Source organism: Muntiacus reevesi, chromosome 9 (assembly GCF_963930625.1).
Source record: "Muntiacus reevesi chromosome 9, mMunRee1.1, whole genome shotgun sequence".
NCBI classification, from domain to species: domain Eukaryota; kingdom Metazoa; phylum Chordata; class Mammalia; order Artiodactyla; family Cervidae; genus Muntiacus; species Muntiacus reevesi.
This window is the reverse complement of record NC_089257.1, coordinates 39,922,025-39,947,650: the sequence shown is the minus strand read 5'-3', so window position 1 is coordinate 39,947,650 and position 25,626 is coordinate 39,922,025. Positions and strand designations below refer to the sequence as shown.

General features: G+C 35.2%; 1 protein-coding gene across 3 annotated transcripts in view; it reads left to right on the top strand.

The window, feature by feature from the left end:
• Positions 1–25,626, top strand: part of NUP98 (nucleoporin 98 and 96 precursor) — an 87,035-nt gene that overhangs the window by 17,602 nt on the left and 43,807 nt on the right. The window contains exons 6-14 of one of the 3 annotated variants that reach the window (XM_065945635.1): positions 12–119; positions 1,159–1,339; positions 2,680–2,840; positions 2,992–3,129; positions 4,658–4,796; positions 10,865–10,957; positions 17,170–17,310; positions 21,969–22,102; positions 23,735–23,922. In XM_065945635.1, coding sequence (XP_065801707.1) covers positions 12–119; positions 1,159–1,339; positions 2,680–2,840; positions 2,992–3,129; positions 4,658–4,796; positions 10,865–10,957; positions 17,170–17,310; positions 21,969–22,102; positions 23,735–23,922 — 1,283 coding nt within the window. The remainder of the gene's footprint in view (positions 1–11; positions 120–1,158; positions 1,340–2,679; positions 2,841–2,991; positions 3,130–4,657; positions 4,797–10,864; positions 10,958–17,169; positions 17,311–21,968; positions 22,103–23,734; positions 23,923–25,626) is intronic. The other 2 variants (XM_065945637.1, XM_065945636.1) reach the window with 2 other exon arrangements.

Sequence of the window (25,626 nt, the reverse complement as noted above, 5' to 3'; positions counted from 1 at the left end):
TTTCTTTGCAGCCTCTAACTGGTACGGATACTATGGTTAAAGCTGGAGTGAGCACTAACATCAGTACCAAGCACCAGTGTATTACTGCTATGAAAGAATATGAAAGCAAGTCACTAGAGGTCAGTAAAATGCATTAAAGATTATCACCCTAACCTTTTGATTCTATTAGGGAGCAGCTTTTTTAAATGTTTCTGATTATGTTTTAGGATTTATGTAAAAAACTAACATTAACCAGTTTTTTTAAATTAATATATTATTTATCAGTTATTTTAAACAAGGATGATATTCAGCTTGTATGTACCAGTATAATAGTCTACTCTGATTGGTTCCTCATACTACTCTGGGCAGTGTATGCACATGCATGTGTTTTTAGTAAACTCATGCAAATTCATAAGTATGTAGCATAGTAAGTTTTACTAAGTGAATACATTCATGTAATCGGGCTCCAAATCAAGACACAGATCATTACCAGCATCCCTAATGTCCCCTTTGGCCCTGCCAGAAGTCACCGTCCTCCCCTCCCAGAGGTAACCACTATCCTGACTGCCCATGTTTTGCCCATTTTTGAACTGTACATAAATGGGATCTTGTGTGCTCTTAAGTGTGTCTGTCAAGATTGTGCGGTTTATCCGTGTTGCATAAGGTTGTTCATTCTGGCTGTGTAATTGTTTGTTGTACATTTTAACTGTCATCTCTGATTGTCTTCTGCATCCCAAATTGTGCTTGCTTCTTTGAAGTATACAGAAACACACTTAACTTGTGAGACAGAACTGTTAAACTTTGTTGCTTCTTTTCCTAAGTTTTCTGAATTTCTCAGTATCCTCCATCTTTTAATCAGCTAATCTTCACATTTGGGCTGTAAGTAGATAGGATTATCATCTAAATGAAAGTATTATTGTCTATAAAAGAAAATTGAAATTAAGATGTGGTTGGTTGTTTAGCCTGTAGTTTTCATGGTAATTATGGTATGGATTTTAATGTCCTTATACGCCACTGAAAATATTTTTCTATAATAAGTTAACCATTCCATAGTTTTCTGTTTTTTAAATCCTGGTTCCTATTTGAACATAGAAATTGAATACTAAATTCGAGTCTTTAGTCTCCTAAATAATTTTTTTGACTGTGTATAGATTTGGAAAATGTTTTCCCTTACTCTAGGAGCTTCGTTTAGAGGATTATCAGGCCAACCGGAAAGGCCCACAGAACCAGGTGGGAGCAGGTACCACAACTGGCTTGTTTGGGTCTTCTCCAGCCACCTCCAGTGCGACAGGACTCTTCAGCTCTTCCACAACGAATTCAGGCTTTGCTTACGGTCAGAACAAAACAGCCTTTGGAACTAGTAAGCACTTAACATCATATTGGGCCCTTTTTAGGAGGGATGGACAACTAAAAGTAATACATAATTGTCATTTTTTGTTTAAGTGCTATGGAGAAAAATGATTCAGGGGTCCTAAAGAATAGGAAATAACCTGATATGTCTATATGGGTGGGGAGAAATAATAGTATTAAGTGTATATGGTTAAGAAGGGCTTCACTGATAGGTGAAGTTTGATCAGTGACTTGTCTGAAGAAGATGAAAGATAAAGCTATACAGATTTCTGGGGGAATTCCAGCCAGAGGAAACTAGAAGTATAAAAATCCTGAGTTTTTGTCAAATAGGAGAGGACAAGGGGAAGTACTGGAGAATGTAAGGAACTTCATAGGGCTTTGTGGGCCAGTGTCAAGATTTGAATTATTGAGTCTGGAAGCCATTAGAGGGTTCAGGTAAAGAGTATGATTATGAATAAAGGATCATTCTGAAGGCTGCTGTATTAAGCATGTTGAATGGGGGCAAAGGTGGAAACAAGTCAGTTAGAAACGCTGTTGCCCTATCCACATGAAAGGTGATGGTGACTTGAAGAGAAGGGTGCTGTGATGATTGGTAAAAATGTCAGATTCTGAAACAAGTTTGAATGTAGAGCTGATGAGATTTATTTATGAATTGATTTGATGTGGGATATGAAAGAGGGAAGTCTAGGATGGTTACTAAATTACTTAATAAAAGTATTACCTTTGTGAAAGTTAATACATATATATGATATAAAATTCAAAAAATACAAAAAGTACATCACCAAACATCTTTTTTCACCTCTAGCCACCAATTTGCTCTGTAGAAACAAGCAGATATTCTTCTATAGAGATACATATACAAATGAATACATATTTAAGTGTCATTTGTATTCTTTGTAGTTTTGGTATTCTTTGATTTAGATTAGTCACATATTCATTAAGTGCTACTATTGTGTTGTATCCTATGCTGGATACATTGCTATAAAGAGAAAGCCCCTGTTCTGAAGAAAAACTCCAACAAGGTTAAAGTACCCACATACATTTTAAGTGTAGTGTGTTATCTTTGTAAAAGAGACAAAAAGCTGTCAGCTCACAAAGGAAGGTTACTTAGCCCAGACTGGGTTCTTAAGATCAGAGTATTATGGTAGGAAATTAGTCTGAGCCAAACCTGGAATTAGGTGAAGGAGGATGAAAAATGAAGTGGTTATCCAGTTTGAGTAGTAAATGAATGTAGGGTAATTTAGGTATGTAATCAATAACAAACTATTGCAGAAACTAGATACTATGAGGCTTGGCATTCTGCCCAGCCCCCCAACCCTCCCATTTATTTTTTCTTATTTTTCTTGAAAGGTACAACTGGATTTGGAACAAATCCTGGTGGTCTCTTTGGCCAGCAGAATCAAACTACCAGCCTCTTCAGCAAACCATTTGCCCAGCCCACAACCACTCAGACCACTGGTTTTTCCTTTGGTAGTACCAGCACACTAGGACAGCCAAGCACCAACACCATGGTAAGGAAACAGGTCTTATCTGTAGAACTAAGTAATGAGGTTGTTATGTATTTGTCATATAAACTTGGAAAAATGGCAGCTATTATCAATCAATATTCTAAAGAGAACTGGCTATTTTAGGATATCTTGTAATCTAGATCACCTTTTTCAGGGTCTATTTGGAGTAACCCAAGCCTCACAGCCAGGAGGTCTTTTTGGGACAGCTACAAACACCAGCACTGGGACAGCATTTGGAACAGGAGCTAGTCTCTTTGGGCAGACCAATACTGGATTTGGTGCTGTTGGTTCGGTAGGTTTTTACATTTCGCTGTAATTTGAAGATGTATATAAAGCTGCTAAAGGCATTTCTGAGAAAAATTTGTCTTTTGGGAATTTCCTGGTGGTCCATTGGTTAAGACTCGGTTTCACTGCCCGGGGATTCAATCCCTTGTTGTGGAACTAAGATCCCATAAGCCACATGGCACAGCCAAAAAACAAAAAAAACCCACAAAATAAAAAAAAATGGAATGCTGAATTTAAGAAAAGCAAAATCTGTCTTTTGAGCATTTGGGAGGAGTAATATTGTATGATTTGATACTGATAGTAACTGAAAGCTATTTAGTACCAGAAAATAGATAACTTTATAATTGGTTTCTTTTCAGAAAGGAGGTTCTTTTTGAAACTTCTTTGTCTCCTGAACTAACCACTCCCATTGGCTAAATTGTTGAGTCTAAGTTGAGATGCTTTTGCCCTTAAAATCAGATCATTTTAAATTCCTATTTCTACCTTCTGTTTTGGGTTATAAGTTGGTATCATATTTGTTAATTACATATTTTTGGTGTTGATCAAGTTACTAAAATTTTATTCTTAAGGTTTTCATGCTGCTGGAGGGTTAACTGAATTTTTTTTTTTCTTGTTACGTCATTTAAGGAAAACGTTACTATTTAGGAGTACACTTGACTTAAAAAACAATAGTAAATACCTTTTAAAGAAACTTGGTGTCTACATTTGTCCATTACAATAAGCTTTGGACTCTATAGTTTTAAAAAAAATCACCAAATCATGTGGTGGTTTTCATGGAGGTTGAAATCTGTTATATCTTTTTTGAGGTGAGAAATTGAGAAAATTATCTTTAAAAAACACTTCAGAAAGTTCTTATTTTTTTTTAACAATTTTATTGGGGTGTAATCCACTTGCCGTACAATTCACCCTTTTGAAGTTTAAAATTTTGTGGTTTCTAGCTTATTCACAGATTGTGCAACTATCACCATAATCAATTTTAGAACATATTTGTCACCCTAAAAAGAAACGTCATCCCCATTAATAGTCACTTCTCATTTTCCCCCCCGTCAGTTCAGATCAGCTGTGTATGTATTTACCTATTCTGTATATTTCATGTAAATGGAATCACATCTTTGGTGACTGATTTCTTTTACTTAGCATAATGTTTTCAAGGTTCATCCATGTTGCAGCTTGTTTAAATTTTTTACTGTAACTCTTTCTGCTGGCATATTCAATACATGATAACATTTTTGTTACCAGGTAAAAAATAATTTGATTGCCTTGTTATTTTTTTCTTTGTCTTACTGAAATACTACATTTGGTGAGGTGTTATCATTAACTTCTCAGGCTAGGAGCATTCTGTCTTGTTAATCTTGCTCAGATTAGATACTTTTCTAAGAGTCGTTATTCATCCTTATTCATACCTTTTTCATAAAAATTATGACATCTTCTCTCCCTTACCACACACCCAGTCCAATATACCTGATTTATCTATTTACTGTTTAGAGTATGTCTTACATACTACTTAAAATTGTCCTGTGTTGTGTTCTTTTTAGACCCTGTTTGGAAATAACAAGCTTACTACGTTTGGAACCAGCACAACCAGTGCTCCTTCATTTGGTACAACGAGTGGCGGGCTCTTTGGTAACAAACCAACCCTGACTTTAGGAACCAATACAAACACTTCCAATTTTGGTACATACAAAAAGCAGGTTTGACTCTCTTAAAGTTACACTGACTATACCACACATCATTCTCCTGATTCATATTATTGGGAATATTTTAAAATTCACAGGTAAGCTCTGACTTGATAGGAGATTACCAGAGGGAAAAGTTTAAACTCAAGGACTTGGGTTAAGATGCCTAGAAGAGATATAAATTGCCTTAACTAATTTATATTCTTTTGATTCCCTGCTTTGGATAAAATGCAGTATTTAACAGGTGCAGTTAGAGGTATCTTGCAGAATGTTGGTTCTCTAATGGAGGTTGATTATTTTCAAAATAAGAAAACATTTTCATTGGATTACCTCATCAATAATTGAGAAACAAAAAGTGAAGCACATTTGGTTGAGATAACACATTGTTTTAGACCAAGTTCTTTCACACAGGGAAGTAGTGAACAGATGAGATTTGATGATTCCTTTTTAAACTTTTTGTTGTTGTTGTTGTTTTGTGTTTTGTTGTTTTTTGAGATTTGATGATTCTTATTGAAAGTTAAAGCCTTTCTGATTTGAGGGATTGTTCAGTAGTTTTTCTATAGTTGGTAAAAATGTTTTATTTTGAATACATATTCATTGGGGAAAAAATTGGACAATAGCAGGTAAAATTAAATGACAGAAAAACGAACCTTAAACTACTCTTCAGAGACATGCTGGAAATTTTTTAATTTGTTTAATAGAAACATTTCTATTATTTTAACTATAACTACCTAAGTAAGTTTTCAAGCAGATTCATCATATTTTGAGTTAAATCAGTCTTGGAAAGTTCATTTCTTTACCAAAGGAAATAGTGATTGAAATACTTCTTTAAAGTATTTCATGTACCAGACATAACATTAGGCTCTGGATATTTTGTGGGAGATGAGTAAACTGGTTAATGGTTATTTGCCTTAAGTCAGCAGTTAAATTTTTTCAGTGAGTTTTTTAAATGATCTTGTACTGGAAAAAGAGGCTGCATTAAATATCCATTGGAATGGTATATGTTTTCATGGAAAGAGGAACTATGTGAAGGGGATAGATAAATCTTTATCAGGTACCAGTTCTTAAATTAATGTATTAATATTTGATTTGATTTTTAGAACCCCTTTCATTGTTATAAAGTGAAGAGTGAAGTTGTTCATTCACTCCTAGTAATGTTTATCATTCTACCTGTAGACTTTCTACCTTTTTATCTGTACTCTATGAATAAAGAATGGTCTTGAGACAGTGGACTTGGTTAGCATGGATATCAGTTTTGTGTATTTGTTTCTTAGCTATGAAATAAGATGAGAAAGATACTTAAGGGTTAAATCAGTGTTTTTCAGCCTTTTAAAATCACTGTCACTCCCTTTTCCCCAGGGATCCTTTGTAGACGTTTTTCCCCCTTATTAATCATCTTCTCACTTAATGAAATTTTAATACGAGGTATATACTGTATAATCTGTTTATGTACTGTGGCTCTTTGGAAGACCATAAACCATTTTTAATTGAGGATAATTGCTTTACAATGTTGTGTTGGTTTCTGCCATACAACAACTTGAATCACTTGTAGATATATATGCCCTCCCTCTTGAACCTCCCTCCCACCCCAACTGCATAAACTATTTTATATCTGTGATTTTTTCCTCCCCCTTAAGAGGTAATTTTGTTCCCTTTGAAAAGGCTTGTTTTTTGGTAGCACACTTGATGTTCAGAAGTAAATATATTTTCTGACAAGGTATTTGTGTAGACTACTTGATTTGGAAATGAAAACTCATCTTTATTTGATGTGCCTCACTAACTTATGTGCTAAATTGTCCTTTTCTTTTTAAATCCTTAATGCTGACCTAGTGCCTGGCGTAGAGTAGGAGCTCACTGAGAGTATTCATGAAGAAGCCCTGAGAGGAGAGACTCCCAAGGAATACAGATTGCTGGGCGACAGGTTTTGTTTTACTCTTGGGTGAACTTAATCATTCCATTACCACCCTAGAGGGATCCAGATCTAAGTGAGACTTTCTTTGATGTTTCTCTTGTCTTGCAAAGCTGTCAATTTGATGTTGTGGGCAGAGATATTCTTCTGATTTGGAAATAAGTCATATAACAAACCTGGAAATGGAATAAGGTTGCACAAAGATTTGTAGCATTGTTACTTCATTGTTAGTTGCATGTTACCCAGTATGGGATTGTATTTCATTATGGTAATGATAAATCCAGAGTTGAAAAGGTTGGAATACTTGCTACAATTGATGTTGCCACACCCTTAAGTCATTCTTTAGAGTCATCTGTTCCTTTTCTTAGTAATTATTCCTAACAAGGACTAGTTTAAGATTGAGTATATGACAGTGTCAGTTTCTGAATGAAAGGAATAGAATACAATTGTTTTAGGAGAGAAATTACAGGCAGGATGTCAGCACTGGTGAGCAGCAGTTGAGAGAGGTTGAAGATCTTTTGATTATTGATCTTTAATCTTTTTAAAAAATTGATACATACTTGACATTACATTGGGAGGCCTGGCATGCTGCGATTCATGGGGTGGCAGAGAGTCAGACACAAGTGAGCGACTGAACTGACATTACATTTCAGATGTTCAATGTAATGGTCAGATATTTGTATATATTGTGAAATGTTTATCATCATCAATAGAAATTTTTTTTCTTGTGATGAAAATTCTAAGATCTCCTACTCACTTCAGTTCAGTCACTCAGTCGTGTCCGACTCTTTGCAACCCCACGGGCTGCAGCACGTCAGGCCTCCCTGTCCATCACCAACTCCCAGAGTTTACTCAGACTCATGTCCATTGAGTCAGTGATGCCCTCCAACCGTCTCATCCTCTGTCGTCCCCTTCTCCCGCCTTCAGTCTTTCCCAGCATCAGGGTCTTTTCCAATGAATCAAGTTCTTTGCATCAGATGGTCAAAGTATTGGAGTTTCAGCTTCAACATCAGTCCTCCAGTGAATATTCAGGACCGATTTCCTTTAGGGTGGACTGGTTGGATCTCCTTGCAGTCCAAGGGACTCTCGAGAGTCTTCTCCAATACCACAGTTCAAAAGCATCAATTCTTGGGCGCTCAGCATTCTTAATAGTTCAACTCTCACATCCATACATGACTACTGGAAAAACCATGTATACCTACTCTGTTAGCAACTTTCAGATATGCAGTGCAGTATTTTTAACTATAGTCAGCATGCTATGTCTTAAAATCCCAGGAATTATTTTGTAGCTCTAAATTTGCCCCTTTTGATTCTCTTTCACCCATTTTGCCTATCACCCACCCTCTGCCTCTGCAACCACTGATCTGTTCTCTGTATTGGTGAGCTTATTTTTCCTGGTGGTGATTTTGTTTTTTAACATTCCACAAATAAGTGAGAACACTTGTCTTTGTCTTGTGTCACTTATTTGTATTTTATTTTCTTTGCCTTGCTTAATTCACATAGCATTATGCCCATAAGGTCTCTCCATGTTACACAGATGCAAAGTTTCCTTTGTATTTTGTGGCTAAGCAATATTTTGTTACACATATATACCATGTTTTCTTTACCCATTCATCCATTGATATACACTTAAATTGCTTCCATATCTTGGCTATAGTAAATAATGCTGCTGCAAATATTGAGGTACATATTTCTTTTCAAAATAGTGTTTTTGTTTTCTTTGGGTATGTGCCCAGGAGTGAAATTGCTGAATTGTATGGTAGTTCTATTTTTTTTTTTGAGGACCTTCCATACTATACTGTTTTCCATCATGGCTGCACCATTCATTCCCACCAACATTGTAAGAAGGGTCCACCTTTCCTCCACATTCTCACCAGCACTTATTATTTGTTGTCTTTTTAGGTAGTAGTCATTTTGACAACAGTGAGGTGATGTTGTTGGCTTTGATTTGCATTTCACTGGTGATTAGCTATGTTAAGCATCTTCTCATGTACCTGTTGGTCATCTGTATGTGGTATTTAGAAAGACGTCTGTTCCTGTCCTCCTTGCATTTTTTTAATTGGATTGTTTTTTGCCATTAAGTTGTATGAATTCTTTATGTAGTTTGAATTTTAGCCACGTATCATATATATGATGTGCAGATATTTTCTCCTGTTCATTAGATTGCCTTTACATTTTGTTGTGGTTTCCTTTTCTGTGCAGAAGCTTTTTAATTATAGTCCCACTTACTTATTTTTCTTTTGTTGCCTTTGCTTTTAGTGTCAGATCCAAAAATCATGACCAAGACAGATATAGAGGAACTTACCCGCTATGCTTCCTTCTAGGAATTTTATTATTTCAGATCTTGTGTTCAGGCCTTTAATCCATTTTGTTTATGGTGTAAGATAATGGTCCAGTTTTATTCCCTTATGTGTGATTGTCCAATTTCCCCACTGCCATTAATTGAAGAGACTGTCCTTTCTTTATTGTATATTCTTGGCTCTTCTGTTGTAAATTAACTGATTGTTGATTAATTGTTCTTAGTTTTAACTTAAAGTTGTTTTGAAATAACTGAGTTGATAAGCTTTTGTCAGTGAGAATCTGGAAATGTGTGGTATAAACAGTGTAAGTTGGGACTTATTTCCCTCCTGTGGGTTTGAGGTAGTTCACGAGTATCTTGTTTTCTGCTGTGGGACTGGAAGATCTTTTTTGGTAAAATTTTAACTCAGAAAAACAAAGAACATCTCCAGTATATATTCAGGTTTTTTTGTTTTGTTTTGTTTTGTTTTTCTTTAAAGAAAATTGATTGTGCTTGAGCAGACAGTCCTCCATTTTGTGGCATAGCTATTAAGACAATTGAAAAGATTTAATGAATGCATGAATTAAATATATTAGAAGTATGTCAGATTACTTGCTTGGATTTTTAAATGTCTTTAGTAATATGTTTTTAACTGTTTAAACTTTTTTTCTTAGCATTTTTAATTTAGATGTAAATTCAAAACTGGCATGACACAGTAAAATATTCTTAGCTGGTGACACTGATATATATTCCAAAACACTTTATTCTAATATGTTTGAACTTGTTCACCTCCATGATACCTTTATAAAAGACTTCAAATGTTTCACAAACAGAATTTGCTGGCCAGTGATTAGTTTTTCCCTCTTATCAAAAGAAATTAATGGTATGTTCGTTAGCTGTTTTGTTGATGTTTAGCTCCAAAAGGAGCACAGAAAGTGTGGACATACGTGAACAAAAGAGAAATAATAGCAGCAGTAGAGTGATGTGATGTACGTGCCTTTGTGGGGAGACCTGTGGATTTTAGAAGGGAATCACAGGATTTTCTGTAAACAATGGATCACAATGAAAGGATGGTTTTGTTCAACTCTCCATCACCTCTGACAATGAAATAATTCAACTCAAAGTTATTCATAGATATTATTCATTATCTTTTTTTTTTTACTATTAGCTAGCTGAGTCCTTGTGTGCTCCTATAAGTTGATTGAATTTGACGCCATTAAAGCTTCTCAATGTGTGATTACAGCTACACATTACTATTCATACAAGGTCCATCTATTCAAAACAAAGCCTGCTGTAGAGATTTTTATAGGCAATCTTCACTTAGCAAGAATCTTTAGGTTCAGTGAAGTGTCTTGGTTGACTGTCTTATTTTTCAGTGAAAATTTGAGGGAATTATTTTTCTTCTATTAATTAAGCATGAAGCATAGAATGGAGGCTTTGAGAGGACTTTTCTTGTGGTCCAGGGATGCGGGTTTGGTCTGTGGTCAGGGAGCTAAGAATCCCACATGGCAAGCTGCACCTGAGACCTGAGGCAGCCAAATAAATTAACTAAGTTTATAAAGAACAATGGAGGCTTTGAGTCTTACAAAGGGAATGTTCCGCAAGCTCAAGCACAATCACTTTGCTTTAATATTGGGTATTATCCTATACTGAATTAAGTCTAAAATGTAATTAAGTAAATAGATCCCCACAGTCTTTCCTATTTATGGTTATAAAAAAATTTTTTTTAAGTTAAATTAGCCTGCCATTTAGGATTTCTAAGTGTCAAAAAATGAAAGGATGCAAAACCAACGGTCAGACTGCTTTGTTTTAAATTCCCTTGTATAGGAAATTGAGAATTGTGTTAAAGTACAGTGTACTCACTCTTTTGTCCTTCTAGGATTCGGCACAAATACTAGTGGGAATAGTATTTTTGGAAGTAAACCAGGACCTGGCACTCTGGGAACGGGGCTTGGTGCAGGATTTGGAACAGGTAAGGAATTATACCGTGAGACTTAGCAAGTGATACAACTTGGCTTTCTAGCTGTTGGAACTTAAGACTTCAGTTTGATCATATGTATGAAAAGAAGAGGCCTATAGATTTTCATTTTCACAAACAGATTTATAAAACATTCCCATATGCTTTACCAGGCTTTAAAACACCGGCTCATTTATCTTAGAAGCTATATATTCATTCCTTTTCTACAAAATGTTCTCTGATAGTCCTGGTCTCCCTGGGATTTTCAGTACTTAATGTGAGACCTGTCAGTATGATGGCAAGTCCCTGAGACCCTGAACCGTTAGTTAAGTAAGCTTTATTACCCTAATAATAATGCAGCAGTAAGGGCACATGCTAAAGTAATTAACATTTAGATTGAGGTTTTGCAAAGTCTGTGCATGCTTTTCCATTCTTCTCACTTTGTTATAGAGCTAAAATGTCAAGCCTTTGTCTCCATTCTTGCCATTGATAATTATTTTTCAACGCTTTTGAAGACGTTGTTCCTTCTACCTGCCCAGCTGTTTTAAACAGTTGGAGAGGGTGATGGTCATAAAATGAGTAAGTGCTTACAGGGTAATTTAAGCATATAGTTTTGAGTACCTCCCCAATTCATCTGAGCATAGGTGAGTCATTTAGTTCCAAACCATTTATTTCTGTGTTCTCTGCCCCATTGTCGTTATCTGTAATCTCCTTTTAATAGAACCTCATTTTGTACTCCCTGAACTGTTTCCCTTTGTTTTCTTTTTAAAATAAAAGATAGAAGGTCTTAAAAAGTCAGTAACAGAACTAACATGAAAAGCCCTCACTTTTCAATAGTGAAGTAACAGCTATTCAAAGTTAGACGTGTATATTGTCAGACTTCTTTATATACACTTTCCATATATGTATATACACACATGTATGTTTGTATGTTGTATGTGTTTTATATAGAGAATTTTTGTGATATTCTTGAAAGGAAACCATGTCCTACACCAATGTTTTTTAAACCAAAGGCTGAGATATATCAGGCGGTATAATATTAATGTACTTGATTGCAACCAGCATTCTTTAAAATGAACTAGAATTAAAAAATCATTGTATATTGCAAGGTTAAATATTGATTTAACTTTTAGTTTTATGTATGTGTGTGTTATGGGTCTCAGTGTATTTCATATTATGTGCTGTGGTCAAAAATGTTTCAAACTGAAAGCAGCTTCCTTATTCTGCTTTTTTTTTTCATTTCCCATGACATTTTGGGCATATATTTTTTCTTTGGGTTGATATATGTATATCTAACCCATTTCTTTAAAAGTATCTATTAAGTGTTCCATTGTGTGCATAAATATATATACACACGCACATAACACATGAGTATTTACATATACCATAATTTAACTTTTCTCCTGCTGATGGTCATTTGAATCATTTGATTTCATTAGCAGTGTGGTAGTGAAGATCTGTGTTATGTAATTTTGTGTATGGTACTGTTACTCTAGGATTGAGTTGGGAATTGTCAGAATATACACATATTTTTGAATTTTGGTCAGTCTTGCTAATTTTAATTTGCCTTCCACAAAGAATGCCAGTTTGCATTTTTGCCCATATTTTATAAAAATGCTCCCTTTTTCTTACCCTTTCCATATTGTTTGTTTTCTTCATCTTTGTGTGAATGATAGTGAAAGGTGTTAGTTCTAATTTGCACTGTGCTGATTACCAGTGAGGGATACCTTTGTGTATGTTTTCTGACTGTTTGCATCTTTCAGTTCTTTATTTATATTTGATCTTTGTTTACTTTTGATAATGTTTTATATACTGTGGATATTAAATCTTTTTGGTTGTATGGAAAACTTTTTGAGCTTTTGAGCTTACTCAAATTCCACAACATATATTTTGCAAGAAATGAAAACTAAAAATCTGTGGTTTTTGTACAGTGTGTTCCTTAAACTTAAGCAGAATATAACTTCTGACATTAGTGTTCTTGTCTAATCCCAGAGGAAAGATTAAGCTTTGGTGTGGGCTTTTTCAAGGTAGTTTTGACTCTAGTTTATGAACTGTAAACCTAAGCTTGGATAATGTCTGTTACCAGATTTTTCCACTCTGTCTTTATCATTTAATTTTGTTTATGGTATCTTAATGTACCAGTTTTATTTTTATGTGGTCAGAAGTTGTCATTCTCTCCACTTTGGTTTCTGGGTCTTGCAGACTATGATTTGCAGTACTTTATTCTGTTGTACAAGATTGTAAAGTGGTCTGTAAGTTTTTTCTTGTTGCTGTTGTCTTCTGTTCCACAGTGATATAATAGCTCAGTCTTTGTTTGTTTGAATATATTTGGTTTTCCTTGAACAGTTGAGCCTCGCAGACAGTGAATCTCATTTTCATTGCTGTTACGTAGTCCTAATTGATGCCTTGCCCATAGAAACTAAAAACCAAATACAATCAATAAAGAACTTTACACCCCCAATCATAGCACCACTAGATGATATAGGGAAACGAGAATTGTGATCACTTGAGTACACACTATTGAAATTCTTTGGTGGTTACATCTGCTAAGGAAGGCTTTTGTCTTTGACAGGAATGTGTCTAGATACTATTAGGTATGCATACCCTGATTAGTGAATTCTGCATTGCATGATATCACAATTAGAATAACATTGTAGCTTTGGACTATGTTTTAGGGAAAGTGAAAGTTACTCAGTTGTGTCTGACTCTTTGCAACCCCATGGACTATATATAGTCCATGTAATTCTCCAGGCCAGAATACTGGAGTGGGTAGCCTTTCCCTTCTCCAGCGAATCTTCCCGACACAGGAATCGAACTGGGGTCTCCTGCATTACAGGCAAATTCTTTAACAACTGAGCTATCAGCTATCACATCAGCAGTTGGAAATGTTCTTTACCAACATTTCCTATGTTTGAAGGAAACATTAAGCCTTTGACTGTGTGGATCATGATAAATTGTGGAAAATTCTTAAAGAGATGGGAATACCAGACCACCTTACCTGCCTCCTGAGAAACCTGTATGCAGGTCAAGAAACAACAGTTAAAACTGGACATGGAACAACAGACTGGTTCCAAATTGGGAAAGGATTACGTCAATGTTGTGTATTGTCACCCTGCTTATTTAACTTATATGCTGAGTACATCATGCAAAATGCTGGGCTGGATGAAGTGCAAACTGGAATCAAGCTTACCGGGAAAAATATCAATAACCTCTGATATGCAGGTGACACCACCCTTATGGCAGAAAGTGAAGAAGAACTGAAGAACCTCTTGATGAAAGAGAAAGAGGAGAGTGAAACAGTTGGTTTAAAACTCAACATTTAAAAAGCTAATATTGTGGCATCCTATCCCATCACTTCATGGCTAATAGATGGGGAAACAATGAAAACAGCGAGAGACTTTATTTTTGGGGGCTCCAAAATCACTGCAGATGGTGATTGCAGCCGTGAAATTAAAAGACAATTGCTTCTTGGTAGAAAAGCTATGACCAACCTAGACAGCATATTAAAAAACAGAGACATTACTTTGTTGACAAAGGTCTGTCTAGTCAGAGCTATGGTTTTCCCAGTAGTCATGTATGGATGTGAGAGTTGGACTATAAAGAAAGCTGAGCACCGAAGAATTGATGCTTTTGAACTGTGGTATTGGAGAAGACTCTTGAGAGTCCCTTGGACTGCAAGGAGATCTAACCAGTCCATCCTAAAGGAGATCAGTCCTGGGTGTTCATTGGAAGAACTGATGCTGAAGCTGAAACTCCAATACTTTGGCCATCTGATGCGAAGAGCTGACTCCTTGGAAAAGAACCTGATGCTGGGAAAGTTTGAAGACAGGAGGAGAAGAGGATGACAGAGGGTGAGATGGTTGGATGGCATCACTGACTTGATGGACATGAGTTTGAGCAAACACCAGGAGTTGGTGATGGACAGGGAAGCCTGGCGTACTGCAGTCCATGGGGTTGCAAAGAGTTGGACACTACTGAGCAACTGAACTCAACTAGCTAAATGGGTATTCTTATATACCTTTTTGCTTTGAGTGATAAGAGATTCAAACTCATGCCTCAACAGAAGTACATTTTCATGTAGCATAGGCCTTTGGGTACTTCATGACTCGTAGGCTGTAGAAACTTTAAATGTACAAATATGTAAATTTTTTGTACACTTAGATTTAAGTGACCAGTCAGTATGAAATATTATAGTATTCTTTGACATGAATTTTTTTTTTCTCCCAGTGTGCTCAGATTAAGGAACACTCATTAAATTATGGGTGGGTCAGTTTCTTGTTTCACAATGATAGTAACTGTTTCTCAGGGATATCAGTAGTATGACATTTTCTTGGTAATTACTTAGTAATATTACTAAGGAGTTTTAGTTTTTAATATTTTCCATGAAGTTTAAGGGGATGTGTGTGTGTTAGTCACTCAGTTGTGTCTGACTCTTTATGACCCATGGAGTGTAGCCTGCCAGGCTCCTCTATCCATAGAATTCTCCAGGCAAGAATTGTGGCGTGGGTTGCCATTACCTTCTCCAGGGGATCTTCCCGACCCAGGGATCAAACCCACTCTCCTGCTCTGTGGGATTTAGTAGTTTGTTAGACTAAGATATACAGAATAATCTACCCAAAGCTAATATGTTCTGACATTCTGATATATATAATTACATTCTGACATTCATTAGAAGGCCTCAAAGGAATATATTTTTACTTATTCTTTGAGCATACTTGGAGCTTTTAAGAACAGTGTTACCATGGTACCCCCAGTATACCTTCCTTATGATTTCTACAACAAATCATGAATATGACACATTTCATAAATTGACATTATCACATCAGAGTATCCCTCAACTTGTGTAAGTCCTTTAATTATGCATTTTTATTATTTTGTAGGCTTTACTGAAATACAGTGATTTTTAGACTCCTGATTCTTCCTTCAGGGCTAATGCAAATGCGCACCCATCCAGAACAGAAATTTTTATCCATTTTATATATTCAGGTTTTATCTAAGCTTTTACTTAGGGATAAGGAGATGTTTGTTATCTGGGGGAAAAAAAAGAATCCTGAAATTTTTGCTGTAAGCTATGTCCTTTGAAGGAATAATATATTTTTAGTTTTTCTTCGGATTTTCACCAATTTCTAATGGGTTAAGTCTTATTCCCTGTTTCAAAACTGGGTTTTTAAAGATGAAATAATCCCATTGCTGTATTGTGATCTTCTTAATGTTATTAATGAGGTTGAACAGTTAGGGAATGTTTTGTCCGTTTTGGAGTCACCCTCATTAATTTATATTGTATGCTTCTCTGAGTATAAACTGACTGTCCTTTTTTCTGGTTGCATCTCACAACTGTTTGTATTCTATATTTTTGACATCCCAAGTATATATGTTTGAAGTGATTTTCCTGGTAAACCATATCTCTGTCAGGAAGCATTGATATGTTGAAAGGAACTTCGGCTCTTCCAAATTGCTGATAACTATAACTTTTTTGAGAGTGGCAGGCTAGTGGAAAAGTACCTTTAATTTATGCCAATAGCTTATTTTTAAAAAACTGAATTCTTCCCATTTTATACTTTAAAAAAATCACTACCAACAACACAGTTCGTAAACATGGACTCATTAGGCTTTAATTGGTTCAGTTGAATGTTTTGATTTGCAGATGCTGAAATTTAAGGAGCAATGACAATTTTAAAATTCTTTACAAGTCTGTTTTTACTATACAGTAGCAGTTAAGAGCCCTGGCTGATTGTCAGATGCATTGAAGTTTGAACTCTGGTTTTACCGCTTATACTACATTTGTGACTTTGAACTAATTTAGTAAACCTTCCATTTTCTCTTCTGTAAAATGGGGATAATAGTTCCTACTTTAGATTTGTAAAGGTTAAATGAGATGATAGTAGCTAATATTTAATGGATGTTAGTCGCTGCTGTTGCTGCTGCTGCTATTCTCTTCAGATTCCTAAATGCTTAATATGTGTGTATTATTTTAATCTTAGGATAACTATCTAAGCTATGTATTGTCTCATGTTACAGTTGAGGAAGCTGAAGCACAGAGAGGCTAAGTATTATCTATCTCAGCATAGTGCCTGGCATATAGGTAGCATTTACTGTATTAGATTTTTTTGTTGAAATGAGTGGTTATTATGAAGTTTCCAAATGTATTATATTTTTAAGTAACTAACCTCTGACATAACATTCAAAGGATCCTCTGTGGCACTTTTTCTTTCCTCTTGTCTCCATAGCTCTTGGTGCTGGACAGGCATCTTTGTTTGGGAACAGCCAACCTAAGCTCGGAGGGTCCCTTGGTACAGGAGCCTTTGGGGCCCCTGGATTTAATACGACGACAGCTACTTTGGGCTTTGGAGCCCCCCAGGCCCCAGTAGGTAAGTGTCAGTCACTTTAGAAGGCTTTTCTCAGTTTACTTCTTGCTAATACTTAACATGCTGACTTCAATTTCCACGCCACCCTATTCCATCCTTCCTTAAACAGTACATATATACAAGTCATTAAACAATCATGTAGTGTGGAAGGACTTAACAATAGATCCTCGTTTTACTCGCTTCCTTACTTCTAGGCTTATGCCCCCAAAGAAACCACTTTTGTTGCAGATTTTAATTGATCTGGTGTATAAATAAGTTCATATCTGTAAGTGATGTGTTTATATTGCTGTATTTTGCTTAAGTCTACATATATTTAACTTTTTAATGATAGATGAGAATGTAACTCACTGATCACCTCTGTTCTTGATTCACTTCTCCGAGTATATCTATGTGTACTGAATTCCTTAAGTTTTATCTATTAAAGTTTTTCATGTTTCATTCATTTGAATATCCCTTCCCAGTTTTTGTGATGTCTGCCTGCCACTTTATTATTATTTCTAACTTAAAATTAAGTTACTTTGTGACTTACACATCTTGTTTTTTTAAAAAAAATTGTCCGTTTTCTTTTGTTCCTTTATTTTTTTTATTTTCTTGGCCACGCAGTGTGGCATGTGGGATCTTAGTTCCCTGACCAGGGATTGAACCTGCATCCCTTGCATTGGAAGCTCAGTCTTAACCACTGGACCATCAGGGAAGTCCTTTTAAATACCTTATTTTAAAGAAAATTATATTTTACCAAAAATAAAAAACTGATACCACCTGGCAGATACAGAGTAACTGAGATGGATGAAGAAGAGGTATAATCCTCATGTTTCACATTTTGAGAAGCCTTTGCAAATTTAAGCCATGTCCTTACATACATTTCTTATTCTGTCAACTAGGAGATCATATTTCTTGAGTCTCCGTGGTCAAGTTAAGGCTAGTAGTACCCTTCCTTACCCTTTTTCTCTCATTTCTTTGCCCTTTTTATATTTTTGTATTAATAAAGTACTTTCTCCTAATACTTACTGTCTTCTTTTCTTTGGGGAAAGAATAAAAGTTGTAAAGGAACACAGCATTTTATTACAACTGGAAACATTGCGACTTAGCCACTTAAGTTGTTCTCATACAGATATTTCTTTCTCCTGGAACTTCTAATTATTTTTTTTTCCCTTGCGTTACCTGCCCATATCATCTTACATTAGTCCAAATTCTTAAGGGTGGTATCAGAATTCTTTTACCTCATCCTTTGATCTCTCTGTCCTGCGGCAATATAAACTCTGTTTACTCCCTAGGCCTTCAGCATTGCTCTGGGATATTCCCTTCAAGTCTACTCACTGGAAACTGATGTGTCTTGGATATAGGTTTTTTTCTCTTCATTTACTAAATTTTCTGGAATGTATCTTCAAGTTAAGGTTATATGAAAGATAAACTTTGACTGCTTACAGTTCTGAAAACATCTTCATTTGTTCCACACACTTATTATGAAATTCTGGTGTGAAAGTAATTCACCCTCAGAAATTTGACTGTATTTCTTGCATTAACCTTAACTGGTAAGTTTCATGCCTTTCTGAAACTCGTTCCTCCCACCCCCATAAACATTTAGGATTGTCTTTGTTCCGAAATTTCTGTGATTTGCTTATACCTTTTCTTTATTTTGGCCACACTGTGAGTTTTGTGGCATCTTAGTTCCCCAACCAGGTTTCAAATATGGGCCCCAGTCGTGAGGGTGCCAAGTGCTAACCACTGGACTGCCAGAGAATTCAGACCCTTTCTGTCCTAATGTTTGATTTTTTTTTAAACACATGTTTCTACTTTCTATAAGGCTTTTTATTGTCTTCTGAATCATCTTTTTGGATTTTTATTGTTTTTCTCATTCTCTGAACGTTCCTTCTTTTAAGCATTCTGTTCTTAGATGCAGTTTTTCTTTAAAACTGATGAGGAAGATGACAGGGTAGAGTAGTTGTCTTGTATATATACTTTGTATTGATTATTTTTTCACAGTCTCACTTTCTCAAATGTAGTATTCTTAAAAATCACTAAGCTTTCTGGGATTAAGGCAGAAAGTCCCCCTTTTGACTATTATTCAAGATACAGTTTACTTTCTTCTGCTTTATCACTTTGTCCACTGCTTTCCCTAGACATTTGTTATGTTTTCTCATCTGTTCATTTACACCTTCCTATTCTTTGTCATTATGTGTTATGTAGATAATTTACTTTGTTTTAACCATAGATTTTAATTAGGTCTGTGGAGGTACTAGAGGTTAATTAGAACCCTAATTTCTGTGTGAAAATTAAAATCCATTTTATTGTAAAAAGTTGTTTTTTTTTCTTTTCCTTAGTTTTTATTTCAGTAAGAGGTAGCACAAATATCGTAACCTGCTATTTTTACTTAGATAGCTTTTGATTGGTTTTTTAATAATCCATCTTTCCCCAAAGCCAGTTAAAAGTTCCTGATATGAATTTGATATTGTAGTTACATATAGTTGTGTTACTGCCCATTTAAATGTAGGTATATTGATTTAGAATGCACATCTTTGCATCACAGGATCTGAAAGGTGCTTTAGAGCTTGTTGGAGTCTCTTACTTAAAAACTTCAGCTGTGGTGGCTTCTTTACATGTCAGTCTAGTACATTGTTCAGGTTGTTGAGAAACCAAAACCTGCCTTTTTAGAGTTTAAGTTTTAGAACTTAGTGGTTCTACTTTTAGAGTGGGAAATGGCAACCTACTTAAGTATTCTTGCCTGGCAAATCCCATGGACAGAGGAGCCTTAGAGAGGTTCTACGTTTACCTCTTAAACCCAAGCAAGATCAATCTCCTACAGTTTCTTTATGGTAACCCTATTGCCTTTCTTTCAATTAAAGTATCAATTTCTTCTGTTCTCAGAAAACTTGATTTTTAATCCTTATATCTCTTTAATCATTTGATCATGATGTGATTTTTCAGCATGTTTTCAACTTTTATGACCAGAACTGACTATAACACCAATCAGTGGTAGCTTCACTAATGCTTATGTTTGCTTGTTCTCTTATTTTTGCTAACTAATCAGCTCTCTTTTCTGTGTTTGAAATAATCTAGTTAACATAGAGTGGATTTTATATTTAAACATACAGAAATAAAGACATCCTTGCACACATTACTAATTATGTTTGGATTAGTTGAGGAAGTTTTTATTTGAGTATGCCCAGGAAAGGTGACCTATACTTGTTAAATGATGGTCCTGATCAGTGTTTTTTTTATTTTAATACATAATTGATTGTCAGGTGACAAACTGATCAGTGAATATTAGAGCTCTTTAATATAAAGTATTCAGGCTTTCTTCAGTCTTATTGTATAGTCCACAGAAAAACATCATGTTATTGTGCAGCCCTGTGTATCAAAAACTACTTCCTGTATATTTTTCTTAACAGTAGTCTGAAGTTGGATTTAGGAACTTTGTGAGCACAAACAATTTATGATCTTCAAATTGACATCTCCCCTGGGTTTCACACTCCTGAGCAAATTTGTACTCTCTCCTTATACATCAACATACATTGTTTTAGTATTAAGTGAATACATCCAGTTTTAAGAAAGCTCAATTTGACTAAGGTAGCTCTACCTCCTTTTCATTAATCTTACTTTAATTTTCTCTTCTAGGTTTGTTGTTGATGCTTCTCTTGTCTTTCTCCCCCGTTTTAAATTTTTTACAATCTTTTTGTTTATGGTACCCCCTTTATATTAGTCATATCGTATTTTAGGTTTAGCCTTATTTTAAATGTTTATAAACAAAAAAAGTATTTTAATTTCTAAAAGTGAAATCACTATGATTTTATTTTTCACAGTATTTGGTTTTGAAATATTTATCTTGCAAAGAAGTTTCTGCATCAGTCAAGGTGCAGTGCAGATAGTTGTGTGACTACTTGTTGCTGGTTTCTTTTTACTGTGTACAATTGTAGATCATTGTTCCTGTCTCATAAGGACGAAATACAGCCATTTTCACTTTTGTTTGCTACCTTTTTCCTCTGTGTTCTCAGTGTACTTAATATTTTTTATTCTGAAGTTTTTTACTTATTGAATCAAAGATACCTTATTTCCATATTGTCATTTTAATATCTACTTAATCCATCATGTTGATGAATCATGATTTTTGCAAGTGTTAATGTCAGACATAGGCTGTTTCCAAGTCTTGACTATTGCAGATAATGTTTGGTGAACACTTGGAAACATTTCTTTATTTTCTTTCTAGTTTAATTCAGTCTTTGGGTTAAATTTCCATGATTGAAATTATTAGGTTAAAAAATATAAAAACAGTACTTGCTCTATGTACTGTCATTGTTTCTTTCAGACCAGTTAAACCAATCTGCAGTGTTTCTGAAAGTCATACTGTATCCCTTTTTATACAGCTGTGCCATTGCTAATGAAGTAGATATAGAATGTCTTCAAAGTTGTTATAGTTTACATTTCTTTGATTATTAGCAATAATGAATATCTCAGTAAAATTTTTTGTGTTGTCTCTTGTGAAATGCTCCTCATATCTTTGATATTTTAGATTGTTTGATTTTCTTCACAGTTTGCTCCTCTGCTGTCTACCAGTAATGCTACTGAGTGTGTCTGAACATTTTGAAGGGAGTCTTGAATTCTCTTGATTTAAGGCACTGAATCCTTGGACTGACATCTTGTCTTTTCTTTCCCTTTTTACAAAGCTTTGACAGATCCAAATGCTTCTGCTGCCCAGCAGGCTGTTCTCCAACAGCACATCAATAGTCTGACATACTCACCTTTCGGAGACTCTCCTCTCTTCCGGAATCCCATGTCAGACCCTAAGAAGAAAGAAGAGGTAAATTTAAGAAGTTTCAATAAAATCAGTTCTCAAAATAGGAAAACTTAGGCTTAATTTTTTTTTTTAACTTAATTTTGATTGGAGAACAATTGCTTTACAATCTTGTGTTGGTTTTGTAATTAAGTTTTTAAGACACATTATTTATGCTTTTCAGTAGGCCAGGGATACAAAAAAACTAAATTTTTTCTGTATCTGGAAGGCAGCATGACAGTGAAAATGAGTATTAGACTGAGATGAAGACTGAGACTTTTTAAGGCTGAGCCCTGAAATAAATCAGATATTATACTCTTATAGTTGAGCAAACTAAGGTTCTTGGAGGCTGATTTCTCTAGCATCATAATGTCTTTTTTTTTTTTTAACATCATAATGTCTTAAATGGCAAATCAAAATTTTTTTCTCCTGATTTCTACATAGCATTGTCTTAGTCTAGTAGGCTCTAGAAATGATCTTCTGCTTACTGTGGTGTGGCATTAAAAGTAGTCTTTGGTCCATTTAATCCTTATTTTACCGCTTACAGTCTGTGAGATATTGGGCATCTCTTTTTGCTTCTCTGAATTTCATCTGTAAAATGGCAATAGTAATTTTATTCAGTGTTGAGAATTAAAATAAGTTGCTCAGTATACAGTATTATTTAGTCATTTATGTATGATTAGTCATTGTGTTCAGCACTGAGGGTACCTAATAAAAATAAACTAGAATGTTTTCTCTAAGAGCTTGCTATCTAGTGAGGATGATCAGACTTGTACATTATTCAATTTACCCAGCCTTAGTTTAGTATATGCAGTGATAGAGTGCATCAGCTGATGAATGGATAAACACAGTGTTGTATATCTATATGATGGAATATCATTTCAGCCATAAAATGGAATGAACTAACAATACATGCTACAGTGTGAATGAATCTTGAAAACATTGCTAAGTGAAACATAAAGACAATGATTCCATTTATATAAAATGTCTAGAATACACAGATTCACAGCGCCAGTGGATTCATGCTTGCCAAGAGATAAAGAGAGGAATTAGGAGGCACTTCTTTAAGTTAATGTCTATACATTTTTCAATGATTTATATTGCATAAAAGTTGTTTATGGTTGTGTCTCAGTTTTACTTGAAGGTGTTTTATTTAATTAAATAATAAATGAAAAATTAAAAATTTAATAAAAATAATTAAGCTTAGAATTTTGATGTTCTATTTTCTTTAAATGAACACAAATTTTGTCATCTTTGTTTTAGAAAGCAAAACAATTGCAGGCTTTTCTCTTTTGTAAGATGAAGAGAAATGCACAAGGTATATTAATATGTTCTGTTAAGACATTTTGATTTGTGAAGCACTTCAAATGGAATGTCTCAATTACGTTTTGAAACAATTCAGACAAACCCATTTGAAATGAGGCTGGTGAGATGAATGAAAATCAGTTGTAGAGAAATAAAGGCAGTTTAATTAGCATGCACACATTCATACAAAGTTGGGTGAGAAATCCTTGTGTTCTGGGAGCTGAGACTCCAAGAGATATCTAGCTGGTGAATGGCAGAGATGAGATGTGAAAGCTAGTCTTCTTTCTGATTTTTAGGGCCAGTACCATATTTGAGTTAAACTAGAGCTATCCTTGATTTTTTTTTGTTTTTCAGAGATTGAAACCAACAAATCCAGCAGCCCAAAAGGCTCTTACTACACCTACTCATTATAAACTGACACCCCGCCCTGCCACCAGAGTCCGACCAAAGGCTTTACAAACAACAGGCACAGCCAAGTCACATCTTTTTGATGGACTGGATGATGATGAACCATCCTTAGTCAATGGAGCGTTCATGCCCAAGTGAGTTTATCTGTTTTACATATGATAGTGTATATGTTTCCATACTACTCTCTCCATTTGAGAATATGCTATTTTTTTACAACTCAAATTGGCCAAACTAGTTAAGAAAAAACTTTTCTCTTTCTGTATTTTATATATATATATATAATATATACACGCACACACACATTTATTTCAATTCCCATAATACAGATATTAAATAATAATAATTACACATAACACAGGAAAGTATATAGAAGAGTTGGTAAATACTGAAAATTATAAAGTATACACACATGCCTTATTAGAGTGTTGGTATATATACATAGGGGGAAAAACTGAAGAGAAATACATACCAAAGTGTTAACAATAGTTACCATCTGGAGATGTAATTTTAGGGCATTTCATTTCTAATTTTATTTTTCCAGAAGTAATGTGCACACACACACACACACACGCACACACACACACACACGGAGATGTAATTTTAGGGCATTTCATTTCTAAGTTTATTTTTCTAGAAGTAATGTACACACACACACACACACACACGCACGCGTGCGCGCTTTTTTCACACACCAAGTACTTTTCTTTTTCTTTTTTTTTACCAAGTACTTTCCTAATCATAAAGCTTTTTTTTTTTTTTTTAAAGGCTTTGTGGGTAAAATGCGAGTTCATCTCTTGTAGTTCTTTGTCTGTGAGTGTTAATAAAGTATGAAAAATTATCACTTCTTTTTTTCCCCATAAGAGTATAGAGGGCTGCTGCTTAAGAAGAAACAGAAAGCCCAATTTTATACATTTCTTAGAATATCATTGGATTAGTTTGAAGGCAGGGACTGTGTATTATTCCTGTTTATGTCCCCAGTGTTTAACACATTGTTTGGTATAGAGTAGATAAAAAGGGCTTAGGTTCACCTGGTTTAGTCCAGTCATCAGATCAGTGACTTTCAGGGCAGTATGACCAGGTCTTATAATCTACAAGTATGATATATAAATAGAAGGAATTAGAGTGGAAAGGCAGACATTTTGCTGTTAACACCATATCCCCTTCTTGGTTTCTGCCCCTCTGGTGGTGGTAACAGTCTTGTCTTAATGTATCAGAAGTACATGGTTCACCTGTCACGTCTCCTTGATTTACTTCTCTAGTTTTGTTGTTGTTGTTCAGTTGCTCAGTTGTGTCCTACCCTTTGTGACCCCATGGACTGCAGCACACTAGGCTTCCTTGTCCTTTACCATCTCCCAGAACTTGCTCAGACTCCTGTCCATTGAGTTGGTGATGCCATCCAACCATCTCCTCCTCTGTCATATCCTTCTCCTCCTGCCTTCTGTCTTTCTCAGCATCAGGGTCTTTTCCAGTGAGTTGGCTCTTTGCATCAGGTGGTCAAAGTATTGGAGCTTCAGCTTCAGTATTAGTCCTTTAGTGAATATTCAGGACTGATCTCCTTGCAGTCCAGGGGACTCTCTGAAGTCTTCTCCAACACCACAGTTCAAAAGCATCAGCTTTTCCATGCTCAGCCTTCTGTATGCTACAGCTCTCACATTCATACATGATTACTGAAAAAACCATAAATTTGACTATACGTACTTCTGTCTGGAAAGTAACGTCTCTGCTTTTTAATATGCTGTCTAGGTTTGTCATAGCTTTTTTTCCAAGGAGCAAGAGTCTTGTAATTTCACGGCTGCAGTCATGTTTCTAGTTTTACTCCTACTTTACTAGTTGCTTCT